At 36.2% G+C, this 20,860-nt stretch overlaps 1 protein-coding gene across 8 annotated transcripts in view; it reads left to right on the top strand.

Annotated features, from left to right (window-relative positions):
* The window catches only part of PATJ (PATJ crumbs cell polarity complex component), a 291,813-nt gene that overhangs the window by 32,026 nt on the left and 238,927 nt on the right, over positions 1–20,860 (top strand). For all 8 annotated transcript variants that reach the window (XM_074376367.1, XM_074376369.1, XM_074376370.1 and 5 more), the window contains exons 9-14: positions 1,205–1,307; positions 4,228–4,319; positions 5,650–5,791; positions 8,186–8,326; positions 11,492–11,568; positions 13,556–13,612. In XM_074376367.1, coding sequence (XP_074232468.1) covers positions 1,205–1,307; positions 4,228–4,319; positions 5,650–5,791; positions 8,186–8,326; positions 11,492–11,568; positions 13,556–13,612 — 612 coding nt within the window. The remainder of the gene's footprint in view (positions 1–1,204; positions 1,308–4,227; positions 4,320–5,649; positions 5,792–8,185; positions 8,327–11,491; positions 11,569–13,555; positions 13,613–20,860) is intronic.

Genomic DNA, 20,860 nt, shown 5'->3' with positions numbered 1-20,860 from the left:
GGCTCTGAATCAAGACATAACATGGCAAGAGGAAAGAAACAATTTTAAAACGAGGGGATGGGGGAAGAGGAAAGAAAAGAGAAATGATTATGGTGAGAAGGCAGTGGGAAGCTGCCTTTCAAATTTATCTGAGGGTCCATTTTGATGTCTTCTGGAAAGTTATTTACTTTTTCCTTCTTGGACCATATGAGTGGAAGTTTACTGTCAGAGATATTAGAATCATTTTTGTTTTCTTCTCCAAACTAGTTAGAACCATTTTCTTTTCCCTCCATTACTCTGATTCTCTGAAGCCTTCTACTTTGTGGTGAGGGACCAGCGTAGCTGTGTGAGGAGAGAGTTTGATGCAATCAGTCATTTGCTTTCTGTTGCTAATGTTTTGAACTGAAAGCAAGTTAATATATTTTTAGACACCTTACTCTTTTACAGAAATATTTTAAATTAGAAGACAAGTAACAATTTTAAGTTTTATGTCAATGCTTTCTGCTCATGATCATTATTATGATGATTAGTCATATCATTTATTTCTAACTTTCAGGTACAAATTTATGCTGAGTTTTTTCTAAGTGACTGTAATAGTTGTCTATTGTTGTGTAACAAATTACCACAAATTTAGTGGCTTTAAGCAATAACCTTTGTTGGTCCATAGTTTTGTAGGTCAGAAGTTTGGGTGAGCTTGGCTGGGCTCTCTGCTTAGATTCTTACAAGGCTCAAATCAAGGTGTCAGTCTGGCTGGGCTCTTATCTGGACGCTTGGGGGATAATCCATTTCCAAGTTCATTCAAATTTGTTGGCAGAATATAGTTCCTTGCAGCTGTAGGACTAATGTCTCTTTGCTGGCTGTCAGCTAAGGAGCTTTTTCAGCTCCTTAAAGCCCCCTGTGTTCCTCCTCACATGACCCACTCCTTCAAACCATAAGTCCAGTCTTTATGCTTCAAATCTTTTTCACTTCCCCTTCTGCCACCACCAGGAGAAAGCTCTCTGCTTTGCAAGGGTGCCTAGTTCAATTAGGTTCCCCTGGATAATCTCCCTTTTCCATGACATAAACCCAGGAATGGCACCAGGAATCAAAAGTTGTGGGGACCATCTTAAAATTCTGTGTACCACAGGTGCTTAGAAAATACCTGACAAACCATGCACAAATTGATTATGTACACAGTTATGTAACTAAACCTTATATATAATTAAGATTATATTTTTCCTTTCAGGACAGTTGTACTCATTTTGAAACTTATGATGTTGAACTCATTAAGAAAGATGGACAGAGTCTTGGGATTAGAATTGTTGGCTATGTTGGAAACTCTCATACAGGTAAATGAATCATTTCTATTTTATATTTGGAAATAATTATAAAGGATGTTAAAGTTTCTAGACAGTAAAATTAAATATCTGCAGATTTTAATTTAAACATTAAACAATAAAACCATGAATCTATAATGGCAACCAGTTACTTCTGAGTGACTAGAGAATCAGTTTTATATCAGTAGTTTTATAGCTGGCTCAATAGCCATTAACAAAAGAATTCAATTATCCAACACAGTGTGTAACATTTGAATTGTACCTCCCCTTTTTTCTGAGATACATTTTAAATATTATGACTCTGATATTATGACATTTTCCATGGATAAAGTAAAATGATTACTGCATATATTTCATACTGTGAATGTCAAAAAGGATTAACTATTATGTTTAATTATTGGAAAAGTAAGAGAAAACACTTTAATTAGAATTACTTTTCATTCATGTGAAAGGAATACATTGTAAGAATAAATACATGACCCAAGTATGTCTGAATAATATCCCCTCAACTCCTTCAGGAACTTTCACTGTAAGAGTTACTCTCTTATGATAAGAAATCATTATAGTAAGGAAAAATAAACCTTTTTTTGCAAATATTTGCTAGTAACATGAAAAGTCAGAGTTATTAATTGTTCTAGTTTTTAAAAATTAAAAAATCAGAGTTCGTTTTTTAAGTTATTATTTTGCATATTTACGGCAGGTGGAAAGATTAAAAATGCTAATGTATTCAAAGTCCTGAATGAAATTCATGTCAGACCACCTTGTGCTATTTTAGCCTAATGAAATAACTGTTTTCAGACCTTGAGATTTTCCAAGTGTCACCATTTTTAGGTTCAGAATTTAAATGAATTTCAAAAGAGCTAAGTATGGATTGTATAATAATGTTGCAAAAAAGCTGTATTGAGTAGCTCTTTAATATGCTGTCTGATTAAAGAAATCATGTCTAAGTTCCTAAACTGTGGTTTATGAACTATTATTACATTAAGTTTTCACTTACTATATAACCTAGTTCTGAACCTAACAATATACATGCAGAGTAAAATGAAATGAAAAACTGATAGAAAATTGAGAAAACTTATTGTTACTGAATAAGGAAAAGAATCATTTTACTTCTTTACCCTCAAAAGAAGCTTTTGGGACTGAACAGGAGGTGGGGAGCAGTGGTGAATCTAAAAACTAGAACTTTTTATAACTCAGTATGCTTTTTAACATGTAGTCTTTCAAAATAATTTTCACTTTATTCCATTCATTGGAACTTTTGAGCTGTTGCTTTGCTTGGGTCCGGAGGAGTAGAAAAATGAATATAAGAAAAATGTACTGAGGGAGATAAACATGTAAATAACTCTCAGTTATTTGAGGATAAATGAAATACATGTTTTAGCAGGGATGCAAGCAAACTATCATCATATGGCAGATGAAAGACTCATTTTGACAGAGAAAAATGGAGAATTCACAAAGAAAGGGGCATTTGTACTAGGCCAAGAAAAGGAGAAGGATTTTGATAGAAGGGGTGAGGTTGATAGGAAGGAAAACTGAAATTAGAAAAGGGAAAAAATCATGAAAATACTTGGTGTTTTGTTGGAACATCAAGAGTCTTGTGTGTCTGGACTTTTGTTAGAGTGATGGGGGTTGGAAGATGAAGTGAAAAAAGAATTTTGGAGTAAATTATGGAGGTCCTTGAATGTGATTCTGTGAAATTTACATTTTATTATGTAGACAGTAGGAATCCATTGATGTTTATTTTCCTTCTACAGACAATAGTTTAAGTTCATTTGAAATTAAAAAATAAAAATGTATAATCATCCAGAACAGTGATTTTTCTAACTTCCTTTCCAGTCCTTCCCCATAGGTATGCATACTTTTTATATAGTTGCAATTTTTATATACTTTTACTATATATAGAGAGAAGTTAACATGAGCAGTGAACTAAATGTAGACAGGAAGTATTGGGACACTTATCGTAGTGCTGGTGAGAAATGATGAAGGCTTATGTCAAGTCAGCAATGAGAAGGGAGATGGATCAAGAGAATAGAATTAAGATTTAACATATGATCCAGCAATACCACTCCTGGGCATAAACCTGGAGGAAAATATAATTCAAAAAGTCACATGCACCCCTATGTTCATGGCAGCACTATTTACAATAGCCAAGACATGGAAACAACCCAAATGTCCATCAACAGATGACTGGATAAAGAAGACACACATACACACACATATATACAATGGAATACTACTCAGCCATAAAAAGGAATAAAATAATGCCAGTTGCAGCAACATGGATGAATTTGGAGATTGTCATTCTAGGTGAAGTAAGCCAGAAAGAGAAAGAAAAATGCCATGTGATATCACTTATATGTGGAATCTTTAAAAAAAGGACACAAATGAATTTATCTACAAAGCAGAAACAGACTCACAGACATAGACTTACTGTTCCCAGTGGGTAAAAGGGGTGGGAAGGGATAAATTGGGAATTCAAAAATTGCACCTTTTGGGGAGTGATGGAAATGTTAGCTATCTTGATTGTGGTAGTGGTTTCATTGGTGTAGACATCTATCAAAATTCATCAAATTGTACATTTGAAACAAGTGTAGTATACTGTACAGGAACCATACCACAATAAAGATGTTAAAAATAAATAAATAAAATAATGCTAAAAAAAAAAAAAGGGCTTAACATGAGCTTTCCCGAATTTCAGCTTATATTGGAGTGATTATTTTTCAAAAATAGGCATCAGTCAAATTATTTCAAATTCAGATCACTTGTGATGGTGACAGTTTGAAATAATCCATCAATTTCTCCGCTTGTGTTCAAAATCGTATTTATCAAGCCTCCAGTCAGCCCCTTTAGCTAATTAACCTCTTGATGTGAATTTTGCAATCAAGCCTAATTAGAGCTTTCTTCTTTTTTCCATGTGTTTTGTGCACCTTAGGGGAAGCTTCAGGGATTTATGTGAAAAGTGTAATACCGGGCAGTGCTGCATACCACAACGGCCAGATTCAAGTGAATGACCAAATAGTTGCTGTAAGTGACTTCCCTCGTTTTTAGAATTGAGTCAACTTTGGGGGAAAAATTATAATATGTATGCAAAGGGAATGGCTTAATATAGTCTCATAATATTTTAAAAAATTGTTAATATAGTGAAATCTCATTAATTTGGACTCTTACGGTACTAAATTTAATTTTTTTTAATTAAAATTTTTTTTTACTGCCTGTGAAGAAAAGAGTCACTAACTATTTATAGGAAAAAATTCTATATACATATGTATTATAATATACATATTTACATATGTTTGAAAGATGCTGTAGCATTCTCCTAGAAAACACTTTTCAGGCACCTCTTTGTGTTTTTTAAACTCATCAGTTTTATATACAATTAATAGGCCATTTACCAGAACTTTTTAATCCCTTTGTGAAAGTTTTTCTAATAGTGGTAATTTTGAGTATATTCAAACTTGATATTTTATGTATTTGAGACTATAACGATTGCCTTTTATCAATTTGGATTGGTGTTTCCTCCATTTAGTAGAAATCAGTTAAATTTTATAGTTTATTCTCATAATTTGAAGCATGTATACATTACAGATATACACATGTAATTTAGTGACCTACGCAGAAACAAACGTTTGCTGATACAATTTGACTATCCTTCAAGTCCATCTAAGGAAGCACTTCTCATGACCCTTGGCTTTCCCATTATTAGGCTTAGGAAATGTCTTGGGATTGGCAGGGTTTGGAGACCAGTGATAGCGGTGGATACTTTGGAGAAAATACTTAACAGGGAAAGCTAAACAGTGGTTTGGCTAACTTGAGGAAGGTTGAGCTAGGAGGCCTGCTGGATTTCAGGGCCAGCTGAGCTGAGATTAGTAAATACCTTTCTTGAGCACACTTTTTCAGAGTACTGGAAAACCTAAGGGAAGGAGATCAGTTTCTTTTGGAAAATATCACATAGTGACACTTCGTGGAGGGATGACGTATCGGATGGCCTCTTCAATTTGAGTAATAATGGCTTCTGTTAATACATCTTAGAGTTCTGTATCACAATTGACTACCTTTTATGGCACTTTGAATTTTGAATAGCATAAGAGATTAAGACCCTTTACCTCACTTAGGCTGTAAGTTAAAATGTATGATTTAGGAGTAAAAGTTTGAGTACTCAAACTCAAGTTTCTCAGGAAATTTGTCAGCATGTTTTACCACTAATTTTGCATCCTTATTCAAAAAAATGCTTTCTTAGGTCTAATACAAATTCTTTCTGGAATGAAATAAATTGCCTAATTTTATCCTACCTTGCCAAAATTAAAAGTAGTGGCTAACTTGAAACCTCTGTTTAATGTGTCTCCTAATGTTTTAGGTTGATGGGGTGAATATTCAGGGTTTTGTCAACCAGGATGTTGTTGAAGTGTTACGAAATGCAGGGCAAGTGGTACACCTGACCCTAGTTCGAAGGAAGGCATCTTCATCTGCTTCTCCACTGGAACGGCCCTCAGACGGAGGTAATTAAGTCGGCCGTCCCTCTCCCCACTGTGTAGTCTGGGTTTGGAAGAGTAGCTCCTTTATGGAAGCTGTTCTGTAGTTCTGGGAAGGAAAAACTGCCACCTTGTGTAACGCAGTGTTGGAGAAGTGAATCAGCTCATTTATGTATTGTAGAAGAGTTTCCTTTGCCTGTTACAACGTGCCAGCCTAAGTGTTAGAACGTGAACCCTGACATGCATTCAGCTTTGAGCTTCTCTAAATGTAGACGGAAATCATTTTCCCCCAAAGCTTCCAAATTTCATTTAATACTTATATTTGAATAATAAAACTTTGCCACCTTTTGTTCCAGGGAACTCATTTGTCTAATGCTTTGACATTTTGCAAACTTTAGGTTTCATATTACTTCCAATGATATGTTTGATTCTAATGTTTCTTGATTCACTTTGTGAAATATAGCAAGAGAAAATAAAACATGGATTTCTATCAAGAATATTTTTATTTATAAAATGATATTTGCTATTTTGATTATAAGGGTAAATTTTCATTATGGAATAAATGTATTATTGTATGCATGCCAACTTTTAATTATCAACTTATATAGATCAACAAAATTTTACAATCATGGAAACATATTCAATTTAAAATGAACAACTAGTTATATAACTAGCAAGTAAGAATTAATTCCATTAGAATTTGTCAGAAGATGAATACTTTTTTTTCCTCTCTTCTGAAGATATAATGAGCCTGGAAACCTTTACTTTCAGCTAATGTTGATTTGTATTTATGTTGGAACTTTTTAAGTTTTATGTGATAATGGAAATTTTGCTGCTGAAAGATAGATGCCCTGTCAACTGTATTATATGTATAAAATTTAAAATTGCCTGAATAGTTCAAATTATACAAATGCTATATTGACCTTAAAAGGTTTATGTAAATGTCTATGTCAATATAATGGTTTTTAGTAATTCTGATAAAGCCTTTGGCTTTAGTTTGCTATATCAAATGAAGTATGTCATCTGTAGATTAGCAATTCTTTACTGGGCATGCCTATGTTTTAAATTTGTCTTAGGATAGGTTTTGACTCTAAACCTGCACTTCTCCATGGTTTGGTGCTGTGTGTTTCACTAGCACCCTTTGAGGAGCACTCTGCTGCAGCATTTATCACACTGTGTTGTAACTACCTGTTTGATGTGTGGTTACTATAATGTAGGGGAGTGGTTATGCCTGTGTCCCTGCCCCATCTAACACATCTTTGTGTGTCTTCCTCGTAGTCAGTGTTTAAGTCTGTTTTTCTCCAGCAAACTGCAGTTTCTAGCTCTTATGCAGTACCTCCCTCTACCATTCAAAATCTTACATTTTCTCCTCTAAACTCATGCTATTTTTGTGTGTTGTATATACTTCTGTATACACATGGTATCACATGTGTCTGCTACTTGTAGAATACAATCATATGTTGCTTTGTACTGTACACTCTGTTTAGTATGTAACTTTTCCCCCCAACTATACCAGCAGCTTCTGGTTGGCATTTGTTTTGCCAGCACTGGGCTGTGCATTTACTGTGTATCAAGGGATTAATATTCTAAAAAATTCTGTGGTTTAAAATCTCATGCTAAGATCATAGGAATTTTTAAGTGGTTGTATTTTTCAACTTTTTATTGTAAAATTTTTCAAACACAGAAAAATTGAAAAATAATATAACAGTTACCCACAAACCTGTCATTTAGATTCAGCAGTTAACATTTTGCCATATCTGCTTCATCTATTTATCTTGTTCTGATCCATTTAAGAGTGAGTTGTAGACACCATGACACTTTGGCCCTACATACCAGTTTATAGCTTCTAAAAATAGCTGTGATATCATTATCACACCAAAGAAAATTAATAGTAATTTCCTAAGATCAAACACCCAACACATACTCAAATCTTCCCAAATTTCCCCAATTGCTCCCAGATGTCTTTTGTAGCTCCTTTTTCCGCTTCTCCTCTTTCCCCCCAAAAACCTCATAAAGTTCAGGTCATTGATTTTATGCATTGTATTTATTGCATGTATGATGTTTCTTTGATTTCTTAATCTAGAAGAATCCCCTGCCCCTGCCTTCAGGCATAGACTTTTCATAGGGATTGTTCATTTGACACTAGAATGCTATACTCGGAATTTATTACCTTATGGTGTCATTTAACCTGTTCCTCTGTCCTCTGTGTTTCTTGTGAGCTAGAAGCTGAAGCTAAGGCCTTAGATTCAGTTTCAATATTTTTGATAAGAATACTTTATAATTCACATGTGGCTAATTAAAAACCTAAAATGATTCTTGTTCAGCCTTTCTTGTGCTTAAGAGATACATAGGGGTACTTAAGAGATACTTAAATATGGTCTTCATCTGCCAGTAATTCAAGTTAGCAATTCTTATTTTTAGGAACTGTGGTAGAAACACCGAAAACAGCTCTCTTTCTGACCGGAGCAGTGGAAACAGAGACTAATTTGGATGAAGTTGAGGAAACTGAAGAAAGAATGGATAATCTAAAAAATAAGGACATACAAGCCTTAGAAAAACGGGGTAGGCACAGAATGTTCTGTATTTTCTGCTCAATTGTGTTGTGAACCTGAAACTGCTCTAAAAGAATAGTCTATTTAAAAAAAAAAAAAGCATTAAAGTATTTTGTAAACTGAAAAAAAAAAACTGGGTAGGCACAAAGCAGTCAAAATAATTTAACTTTCTCGTTTGTTAACCTTATTTTCTCTGTATAATTAATATAATGTGAGGAATTTTAGAGGCACTTTGGAGATATAAAATAGGATATTCTTTTTTTAAGTGGTTGTAGAATGCAGACAAGTCTTAGTATCTTAACACTTGTGGCTGTTGGGGATCAAGCATATTGTTGTTTAATCTTTCTTTAATTATGTTGATTTTGAATACGTTTTTTATTAGTTTGTGATGACTATTCTTTAATCTTGTCAACATTTTTAATTACTGCATATTTTAGCTTGTATATTATCATTAGTTGTAGATATATAGCTATCTGAAAACATATAGCAGTATTTCCTTTTCACCATAACAATAATGTATACATTTTTATATGTTTCTCAAATTGCCAGGTTGCTATATATTTACCCTTTAATTTTCTTTTTAATTGCTGTGTGACTTTGTGTTTGTGCTCTGTTCTTTGATACTATAGTTGACTTTATTCTGCAAACATATTGAATAACAGTCTTACACAGTTCCCTGTACAAAGGCAGTCAGGAAAGCCTTGCCAATTGAATGAAATAGAATACTTAAACTTCATCCATGTCTAGACACGTTTTGGCTTTTGGCTTTGATTGTCTTCTCTCAAGAAAGAATGGCCTGAAGGAAGGAGTGAATCCCTCATTCAAGTTTAAAAATTTCCTACAGTTTGGAAATTTAACTTGTTCTTTTTGACCCAAGTAGATTGCAGTTAACTTTTGCTGTTTTGAACCTAGCTAGATTTATAGTGAGCCATCAGGTGCCAATCAAATACATTCTGAAGTCAGAAATATTTTTAGAAATATCTGCTCTTTTTGGATCAAGCTTGTTACATTTTTTTTTCATGAGTATGTATAATTTCAGCTTGAGAGTTAGACCAATTCTTCTGTTATGAAGTTAGCTCACTTTTGCTATAGGGACAGAACAATTTTCCCTTCTTCCCGTCAAGTTTCTTTGGCTGGTCTAATAATGAAATCGACATAAGACAGATTAACACAGGAGAAAAACAAATTTCCTACGTACAGGAGCTCTACAAAAACAGGAGGCCCAGGGGCAAGTTGTGCAATTGAGACTCACCTGCCATCCTGAGCTAAGGAATGAGATAAGGGCCTGAGCCTTCAAAGAGGAGGAGCGTAATTCACAGGATGATGAAAGCAAATATTTGGTAATTAGAAGTTTGCCCAGCCATGCAGATATGTCTTTCAAATAAAATAAGATCCCTGGTAATAATTCCTTTTCTGGTACAGGTCCCCTATCTAAATTCTTTTAGGTAGTTAAGGGAGAGGTAAAAAATTTTCCCTGACTCTGCTGAGTCCTAATTGCTTTCAGCTTAAAATAATCCACATGCCACAGTGGCAATATTTGGAGGTGGCGTCTTCTGCGCCTCTTCATTGCCATTGGAGTAATTGTTTAGATCGTCATACCATTATTATTATTATTACTATTATTATTTTTGATCATTTTTGTGCAGCCCAGGATTTGAGCTGCTGAAAATCTCTTTCTTCTGGTACTTAGGCCTTTGTGTTGTGCTTTAAAACTCATGACTGTCTGTACTTTCATTATATGACTGAAAGGTAAAAATATAGTCCAAAAAATTGTGAGAAGTCGACATTATTTTATACATGTGTATAAAATATCTTTAAATATTATGTTTTTAAGCTTACAATTCAACAAATGCATTGCAATTTTTTTTTTCGAATTAGCTTACCACATAAGAAACTGCTGCCTCTAAGAAATTTAATAGAACTCTTAATGTAATTTCTTATGGAACTGTTAACAGAGTAGGCACAAAGGTGCAGAGCTCACATGAATGATATTTTGTTTTTATCAGGATCTTTAGTTAGTTATCCTCGAAATGTAATCTAGCATATCAGTTAATACAGTTACTTCACGGATATTATTTTGTAAATCTAGTAATTTAAGTTCTTTAGTGTTCATTAGTCGTAGTCTCTGATTTTTGAGGTTAGTCTGTTTTACTTAATGATTTGTATTATGTAATTAAGCATTATATGCATCCAAGATTAGCTATCTGTGCCGAAGGCTGGAAAAGCTGATACTGCAAGTTATGTTTGATTTTAGGCAGATGGTTATGTCATTTGTGATAAGTGTTCTGTGACTTGTCCAATCTTGTGACATAATTGACTTTTTCTTAAACTTGAAGAAAAAAGGTAGAGGTTTGCTTATTTTCTGCTACTACTGTGGATATAAATTGAAATTATAGTTTCAGTACTTGACTTTTGTCCATTAGGCATTATTCAGACTACAAACTGCACTGAGTTTCTGGCTAAGATCATATGGAGGATAGGCAGGCCACTTAAAATCTGTCTTAGCTCTTTAAAATTATGTCACCTATGCAAAAATAGCAATACTACCCTTCAGTAAGAAAATCGTAAAGAAATGATAACCAAGTAGCCACAAAAGACCAACGTAAAACCAAAGTTTCTATTATATTAAAGCTCATGCAACTTACTGGTTGAATTAAACCAGCTAAGCTTTTATATCTCCCCAAGTGAAAAGTTTTATTGGGTCATGGTGATGTGCCTTGTTGATGGTGAAGGTATCCTGATAAGTTTTTACTTTTCCTGTGGATGAGTGGAAGGTACTACTCTGAAGTGATTAACATTCGCCTTAAATCCTTGTTTGTGCTAACATAGCATAAAGCAAAGCCAGATACATTTTACTTGTAAACCACAGGATGTTTGCATATAAACTGTATGTAATTCAAATTTCATTTATAGCTCATCATTTCCTCTTCCCTTTAAAATATTCCTTAACAACAAAAGCCCCTTCGTAATTTGGACACCGCCGGTCTTTACATTTTGCATTAGTCTTATAAGTCACCTCTGATTTACTCTACCTAATAGACATAAATTTATGCACTTTCCTTTTTATTCATTTCCCTTTTACTTACTGAAACTGTGCTGTTACGGAAAAATTTAGTAGTTTAGAGTGTTTAGCTCTCAGTAGCTTCAACTATTTTTTTTTTTTTTTTAAATCTAGAAAGAGTCCCAGACTCTTCAGAAAATGAGCTGAAATCCAGATGGGAAAACCTATTGGGCCCTGATTATGAAGTAATGGTATGTTAAAATCTTCTAGTAAGAAACACTCATGTCTCATTTCATGTCAAGCTCCTAATGCTATAATTGAAAGAAATGGGAGAGTTAAAGAATAGCCAGCCTGCCTTTATTTTTCCCTCCTGTCCTTCTTCCTTATTGGATCAATTAATTGATTTTTTTTCCTTTTCATTTTAAGCTGCAAGAACAGCTAAGGACTGCACACAAGCTTCAGCTACAATTAGCAGACACTCAGTTCATGTTGAACCATTTAAGTCAACAATAGGCAGAAAAATGTTGGGAGAGAGAGGGCTTGCCTTTAAATTTATAACCTGGATCAGCTGCTTAAAATTGCTGGCATTTTTATGATTGCTTTTATGATCTGTTTGTTTTATTGTACACTGAAAGGGCTGTGGATATTAGTCCTATGTTTCACAAAGAATCTTACAGTTTTATGAGAAAAATGAAAGAATGATTATCAAATGTATTTGGGAGAACAGGAAGTAATTTAGGTTAGGTATAAGTTTATAGTGCCAGTGGTCCATTAGACTTCCTTTCACCTGTTATTAGATTCATTGAGTAAGGGATTGATTACATTTCCCCATATGAATCCACATGAAAGCAGAAAGCTGTGCTTAGAAAAGCCTCTGCAGTGTTCACTAAATGCGTTAGTAATAAAATATTCTATTAAATTTCTATTGTCATTCACATTTTCTTACATATGTTTGTCATTAGTGCTCCTTGGCTGGTTGAGATTTCTTTTTTCTCTCTTGATTCAAAATATGCAGCCGCTATCTGTTGTCAGACATTTTCCAGTTTTATTAAGATGAGTCAAAATAGTCCGTAGTTTCTCTTCTTTCTAATTTTGTACTTGCATGTTGGTTCTTATGAACTGCTGCTTCTTTACTTCGTAGATTTCAAAGCTATTTTGTCGTTAGACTCTCACCTAGCAAATGACCTTTCCTGCTATTCTGACTGGTTGATATTCAGAGTAGTCTGGTGTACCAGCATTTTTAAATGGTCAGTTTGGGGATGAGTTCTCTCTTGTTAAAAATGTATCGCCCTTATAACTTACCTTCCAAATTTTATCACACAGTGAGGTCATAACAGAGGAGCTAGAAAGAGGAGACAGAATATGAAGTTGGAAATTTAAAGTGACAGCTTATTCATTAAGAGTTGTCACATGTTCTGAGGGATCAGGAACCGAAAGGAGAAGCCAGGCAAGACGGATGAATGAATGCAAACATGCATGCGAGCATTCATGTGCTCATGTTTCTTTATTTTCTTTCAGAGTCTACTTATATAAAGTGCAGTACTTTTAGAAGCTTTAGTTGGATCATTTTTTAACTTCTCCCCTCCTTCCAGATGTACCACATTTTATTAACAACTTACAGATGCAAATCATCAGTAAGGTATTTAGCTTGCAAGGAATTCACTTCTGTGGATGTCCACCACTGAAGCTCAGAACAGTAGTTTTAGGCCAGGATTAAAAGCGTTCAATATTCTTTGAGCTTCCCACCAGTCTAGGTCTTTCTGTTTTGTGTCCTTACCAGCTCTTTCTCCTAGGAAAATTGTTTGAGCTTGCTGTGGAAAGTCAGATGCTTCAGTTTTTCCAAAGTTGTCTGATTTTACTGACCTTGCAAACTTTGTTTCAGGCCTGAATTTAGAAGTAAAAATGGCCATACTCTTGGTTTTGTCAAAAAAATAAAATGTTTATGGCTTTAATTTAATGGAAAATTATTAATTATGGGGATCATGGATTTTTAAAAATAGTACATGTATTTGCCCCTCACCCTCTAGTTAAATTTTTGAATATTGGTGTGAAGAACAATAACAACAAAAAGAGAATGTTCTCTGCAATTTCACATTACGTGTTATTTCAGAAATGTAGAAGTGAGATGAGATGGAGTTATCAACTTACAGGTTTCATACAGATTGTTTTCAGAAAGCCTAGGAAGACATAAAGTTATGCTTTTACAAATGTTGGAAATATTTTTTCTTGTGAATTTAGGTTGCTACTTTGGACACACAGATTGCAGATGATGCTGAATTACAGAAATATTCAAAGGTAAGCACTATTTTTTTAAAATGCTGCCAGTTTTTTATTGTTTGAAGAGCTTTCTCTTAAGTTCTTGTCAAAGAAACTAGATTAGTGCTGTGACCTGAAGTTTCCAGAATTTAGCTTTAGCGGTTTTCTGGAAGCGTAGTAGGTTCTCACGGTTACGAAAAGTGATGGCTAGGTATGTCTGGGAAGAACATGGGTGGTTGTGGTGCCACTTCTGGAAGCCAAAATCCCAAGTCTGAGTGCTCTGCTCATGTTAAATGTAGTATGCAGAGCGGCCTTGTGCAGAGTGTATTCGTTTTTCAGATATTGTGAAGTCCTTTTCAAATGGTTCCTAAAATTCAAGACTATGATATAGACTTAAACATCTGGACTGGGAAGATTTTTTTTTTAAACATAAAAAAGTAGTTTATCTTCTGAGATAGGCAGTGCTTTTTCTTGGACTTTAAAAAATATTTTTGTTGGGAGACGTTTATTTCTAATGGCAAAATGCCATAAGGTAACTTTTACAGTTTTTCCTAACATTTTCAGTGTCCTCTCACTACAAATTAACATTATAATCCCTATTCTGCATAATCAAAGGCCAGGGTAATTGAGACTTAGAGAAGCCCTCCAGGTGGCTTTCTCAGCAAATGATGAGAAAGGAAAGGTTTCCTAGTCTGAATGGTTTCAAGAGTTACCCTGTGATCCCAGCTAGGGTAGATGAGTTGAGCTCAGCTTAAACTCTGCTGTCACACGCAGTGATCAAATTGAGTTTTCTGTGTCCCATTTGGGTTTCGTAAGAAGTCATCTCTTTAGATAGTTCTACCATTTCCTTCTTTGAGTATTTGTAATGAATATTTTCTGGCTAACATGCTAGGTTACATGTGCAGTTACTTTTAGGTTTGAATTTTCAAAGCTGACGCTGTGGAGAATGTTTCTTCCCTTGTCATCTGGCCTGCCTTTGGAGTCACCTCCTTGCCACAGCTGACTGGACTTCCCTCCTGTGTACAATAGGGACAGGGCACAACTTGTGCTTCATTTTAAATTACTTACAAAATCATCTTTAGGTTAGACTAGTCACTAGTTACTAGTTCCACCTACATTTGCTGAGAGGGATTTAATTCAAAGTAAGAGTAAGAAATAGAAATACCGCCCCGAACTTCATGTGTTGTTAATTACTGAAGTATAGTCTACTGGTGACATGAACTCTGGAACCAAACCGCCTGAGTTCAGACTCTGGCTTATTCATTCACTAGTGTCTTAGGTCTCAGTTTTGTTGCCTATAAACGGAAGGTATTAATAGATGAGTACCTACTTGGTGGGTTGTGTAGGGATTAAATTTAATGTGCCTAGAATAGTTGCAAGCACATAGGACATTGTTTTTGTTTTCATGATCATTCATAAAAATCAGTGAGGCTTTTCCCCAAAATTATTCTTTAACTCACAGTAAACTCTTAGATAGTAGGTGTTTTCTGTTTACCTGTCTTCCACTTTATTAAATCTCCTCTGCCTAATCTGCTGCTCAAGTTTCTCTCTTGAGTCCTTAGTCTTAGTCCTTAGAATAGAATTTTTCTATTCAAGAATTTATTTCACTCACTTTTAGGTTACAGTTCTTTTGGTGAAATTCTCGATTAAAAAAAACCCCCTATATTTGCCATCTTTTTCTCTCTTTCTTAAACATATTAATCATAGCTTATAAGGACTTTAATTCCAATATCTGGATCTACTTTCAGTGTGTTTCTGGTGTTTGATATTTTCTCTTGTTATGGTTATTTGGTTGTATCTCTCATCATGCCATAATTTGAGTGAATGTTTGATATTATGTATGCCAACTGCAAAAGGCTTCAGGTGATATTATGTCCATCCAGAGGACTCACTCTTTCTTTTAATAAGGAGATAGTGTGTTTGTGTGTTCTATTAAGGTTCGGACTAAGCAATACTCTCCCACCCCCACCCCCATTTTTTGGTATCTACTCTGTGCCAGGTCCTCTGCTGGATGCTAGGATTTCAGAAGAGAACAAAACAGGAAAAAAAAAAGTAATCATACTTTGTGTACATCTTAAAGAATGTCATTATCTTTCTCTAGGCAGATGTCCTCTCTCACCTTCATTCCTTAGTTCCTTGCCACTAGTCTTACTAACTTACCTTCTTTCTAATCAACTTCTATGCATTATATATATTTGTACTCAAGTTACTCTGGCGTAATGGTGTAGAAAGGCTTTGAGTTGAACAGACTCTCAGGGCCAAGCTCACCAGTACATTCAGCTTCTCATTCATTCATTCATCAAATATTTTTTCCTTTTTTTTTTTTATTGATTTTATGTTTTATTTAAAAAAATTTGTAGGGGGCAGTAATTAGGTTTATTTATTGTAATGAAGGTACTGGGGATTGAACCTAGGACCTTGTGCATGCTAAGCACTCACTCTACCACTAAGCAATACTCCACCTCCTTCCCCCTGCCAAATATTTTTTGGTATCTACTCTGTTCCAGGTCCTCTACTGGATGCTAGGATTTTCGAAGAGAACAAAACAGGAAAAAAAAAAGTTCCCTGCCCTGTAGAACTTTATTTTAGTAGGGGGAAATAGAAAATAAATAATAAGCTATATAGTATGGGTGGTCCAAGCAGGGAAGGTGGGTAAGGAATTCAGGAGAGAGTGGGGGTTTGCAATTTTAGATAGGTTGACCAGGAAAGGCCTCATTAAGAAAGTGACATTTGAGGAAATACTTTAGGAGGTAAAATAAGCAGCCTAATTTTTCTTCTACATAATATGAACAGTAATACCTATGTTGTAGAAGTTAAAGTAAAAATATATTTAATATATGCCCTAATTAATATAGCTCAGTGCCAACACATAAGAACTGTTTGATAAATGGTGGTTTTGTTTCCCAGTTGTATGCTTCCGGTACTTTTAGTGTCTGAACTTTTAAAGTCTCCTTTTCAAAAAAATGCTATTTTAAAATATTTAATTTAACTGAAATTTTGTTGTGCAGAAAGATTTTAAAAACTTTTTATACTGGAAGAAAAAGAGTCATTCATAATTGCACTGTTCTCTTTTCATATTTAGCTGTTCCCTATATGTGTTTACACAGTTGTAGTTGGTATACCCATCCTTTTGTGTAAAGTATGTAGCAGAGAAGGTATGCGTGCTTTTTGCATGTAACATTATCACACATACTTTTCTCTACGTTGATTTCTTAATGATGAATGCCCACAGATTATTTTGATGAACTGTAACTTTTAAAAATCCCCTCAAAATTGGAAGTTTAGTTCTTAACTCAGTAGCTTCTAATTTCCCCTTACAACGTGCAAAGGAGACTGGCCAGTCAAAACCCATTTCACACGTGAGTATCCTGAAGTCTGTGTGGGTTGAATGACTCACCTCAAATTACTCAGCTAAATAGTAGCAGAGGCAGCTTGCAGCTTAGGGCCCGTGCTGTCATTCCTGAAAAATGTACTGAGCTTCTACTGTGCACCAGACACTGTGCTACTAACTGTGGGAAGTGAACATGGAAAAGGTCTGCATTCTTCTAGAGTCTGGGCGTGATAATAAGTGAAGAAAGAACCCGATAAGATAGTTGTAAATTGTAAGAAATGATGTGAAGAAATGATTGTAAAAAGTGATGATGATTCAAGAAGCATAAACAGGGTGAGGAGAGCATAACTAAGTAGTGGTGGGGGGCCACTTAGAGAGAGAGAGAGAGAGGGAGAGAGCGCCAGGGAAAGCCTTTCTGAGCTCAGGCTTGAAGGATCAGGACGTGGTGAGCGGCAGGCACAGGTGGGAAAGGGCTGGCCTGTGGGAGGAATGGAAGTCGTTCGTTTCATAGTGTCTGGTTCAAGCTAAATGAAGAGTAGGTTGCTGTTAGGTGCTCCAGGGCCTCGAGATCCATGCTGATAAGCCTGGGCTTTGTTCTCAGGGCCAGGTAACACCAGTGGAAGGTTCTGAGCAGACTCATGCTCTGAGGTCAAGGCTGTAGGTGTTTCCTCTGTCCCAGCAGCTTTCTGATTAGGAAAATCATGTTTCATGGCTATCACTGATGTTCCTAAGGGTCTAGCTGTCTTCAGTGGGTCACTCTGGTTTACCACCTCTTGGCCACTACTGTTGAAGTGATGCCCATTCAAGAAGCATCTTCGTATTTGATGAGCCAGTGTTAATAGATAAGGTTTTCTTCTGAGGTGGATGGAGTTGTGGGGAAAGAGAGAGAGAAAGCAATTTGCAGTGGCTGGAGCATTAGCTGCACGGCTTCTAGGAAGCTGTTAATCATGACTTGAGAACAGTCTTCCCGCATCTGGGGAGACTTGCACTTTTAGGGATGGCTTTCTTGGCAAGTGTTTACTATTAAGATAATCACAGCACTGTGAGGGAGATGCATTACACTCATGCCAGTGACCTTTCTGCTGCCCATCAAGTGTGATATGAAGTGAGCATTAGTAATACCCCTGGGTGGGAAACAAAAAGACCAGTCCTCATGTCTGGTTTTGACAAGACAGACTGACTAATTTCACCTTATTTCCTTCCTGAATTTCATTCTCTGAGCCAGAGAGCATTAAAGTGTGAGTTTCTCCCTCCTTCTGTTTGCACAGAATTATGAGGGCAGTGGGGTGTACTGGGCCCCCAGGGTTGCAGTGGGTGCTACCACTCGGCACCCAGGGTCAGTGCTTTGCTTTAAAGACATTTTTGCCTTTATTTCTCACAGTGACCCTATTGGCCAGCAGCAGTTTCCCCATTTTCATTTTTAATATGTGGAAACTGAGTTTCAGGTAGGTAAAGTGATTTGCCCAAACCATACACAGCTAGTAGGTGGTAAAATTTAGGAAATATGTCAGGGGTTATCTGGCTTCTGAGTCTGTGACATTCTTTATTCATTTCCTTTCGAATAGATAATATATAACCAAGGCATAAAATTTGAAAGTTACAGAAGGAAGTACTGCAAAAAAAAAAAAAAAAGCTTTCCTCCCATCCCAGTCCCCTTGTTCTCCTCCCAGAAGCAACCAACGCTGTTACCAGTGCTGAGGCATGCAACTTTATGCTTTTCTGGTCTCTTTGAGAGGAGAACGTAAGACACAGAATCAAGTAACAGTGGGGACAGCACTGTCTACTCGGTGGGGCAGGTGGCCCGTCTGAAACAGCAGAGGAGAGGAGCTCTTTCAAAATTCACATGCCACGTTTTGTTCCTCCTGACCGATATCCTGATTTTGTAGGTTTGGGTTGAGGTCCCTAAAGAAACCTGTGACCCCTTCCCATTTAGATGGATGAGAAAAAGCTAATAGAAACCAAGCTCTAAGAGATCAATTGGTTGTCTTACATAACCTCTGAGTGTGATTATACCTAACTTTGGAGGTCGTTATTCTGTGTTTTAAACCATTAGTTTAAAAGCTGTATCCCTCATTCTTGGAAAGTTCATTTTTTATTTGTTGTAAATTTAGCAAGTCTTTCCCCCTAATCTTTAAACATAAATGATTATTTAATATCTTTTGATATTAAAAGAGAGAGAGAGTGAGTGTGTATGTGTGTGTGAGAGATAGGAACCAACCGTAGGGTTCTTTCTGTTCTGTTCTATTTTGAGTTCAGCTTTTTATGGAAGCATCCTCCTCTATCCCACTGACATAGCTATTCCTCTCCAGAAGTATTTTTTTCCCCCTGAAGCGATATCATTTATATTCCCACTTAAGCATTTTGATATCTTGTTTTAGAGACCTAAAAGTAGAGCTTCGAGCGAAATGAATGAGCTGTGGTTTCTTCCCTGACAGGTCTCCCCTCCTAGGTTGAAGGCCTCTCGCTTTCTTGATCTCATTTGATCTTCATCATTTTAGCACCGACAGTAAATCACACACTGGTCACACTTTCCTTGGATATATTTCCTTGTATCTTTTACTTGTCATGTCAGGATCATGAAAATCCTGCTGCCCATTAACTTTGTCAGTTTAAAAAGGACCCTTTGCAAAGCATGCTAAGTAGGCATCAAAAAGCACAGCGTGCTCTGTACGTGAAGGCGTCAGTCATCTGTCTGTCATCTTAGCACTGTCTGCTCTCTGTCTGAGAACTGAGAGTACCAAAGGAGTGGACAACTGAAAGGCAGAGATGAAACGGCTGATTCGTTTAGTTGCTGAATGCAACTGGGACAGGTAATTAAACAATCCTGCTCCCACGGAGAAGCCTGCGGCTATGTAACGGGAAGTCTCAGAAACCCAGCTGTACTCAGGTTTGGATTCAGAGTTAATATTAGGTAGGGCTCTTTCAGATTGACAGATTTTGTAAACATCATTTCTGGTTTATTTGTTCAGTGTGATTGAAAATGGAGCATGTGTGTTTTGTTCATGGTGTAAATTTCTAGGGAACGTGTGGTGTTTATAAATATTTGGGGGAATAGCCTAGAAGGGCACAGCCCTGTGTCTGATGAGCAGGGGATTCCACACGTGAGCCACTGCTGCTCCTCACTGCTCCACCCTGTTCCCGACACCAGCTACTCCATGGATGTGGGGAGTGGGAGTCAGCCATGTGAATAGAGCAGGATTAGTAAGGGGCTGGAAGAGGTGCTGGGAATCAATTCCCTCTTAATCCTTTTATTTTTTTATGGGGGCATGCTATTGTATAAGTAGCAGAGATCTCTCTCTCTGTACAGCAATGTCTGTTTTAATTTGGACACATTTCTATGCAGAAATTGCTTTCACCATCAGTTGCTCAAACCACAAATTTAGCAGTTACCTTTTCCACTCACCTGCCACAAGCCATCCCCCAACAGGCTCTTTGTGGGACTGACTCATCCTTATCCTTCAAGTCTCATCTCAGATGTCCTCATCTCTGTGAAACCTACGCTGACCAACTTTTCAAAGTGGCCTCCACCAGTTGTGTCTGATATTCTGACCCTGATTAGTTTTTTCATAGCACTTATCACAATAAATAACTTTGGGTTTATCTTGCACTTGTTTGCTGGTGCATCGCTCATTGACTGACTTGTTTGGTTTGTCTCTGCCTGCTCTCTTCCTTTTTATTGTTTATCTTCCACACTAGATGTTAGTTCTGGAGGGTAGAGATTGTTTCTTTTGTTCATCCTGTAATTCCAGCCTCAAATCCTTGCACATAGTTTACACCCTATAAATATATCGTGTCCAAACTACATTGTTGATCAGTGGTAAATTGGTCAATGTCCAGCTCTACTACCCACCCTCCAAAAAAAAAAAAAAAAAGCAACTCTGATTTGTAGCATTTACCAATGTCTGTGGTGTAAATAGTTCCACCATGGCAGATTTCAAGCTACCCAAATCACTGGA

This window comes from Camelus bactrianus, chromosome 13 (assembly GCF_048773025.1).
Source record: "Camelus bactrianus isolate YW-2024 breed Bactrian camel chromosome 13, ASM4877302v1, whole genome shotgun sequence".
NCBI lineage: Eukaryota > Metazoa > Chordata > Mammalia > Artiodactyla > Camelidae > Camelus > Camelus bactrianus.
The sequence above is the reverse complement of the archived record's forward strand: the minus strand, read 5'-3'. Positions and strand labels throughout refer to the sequence as shown.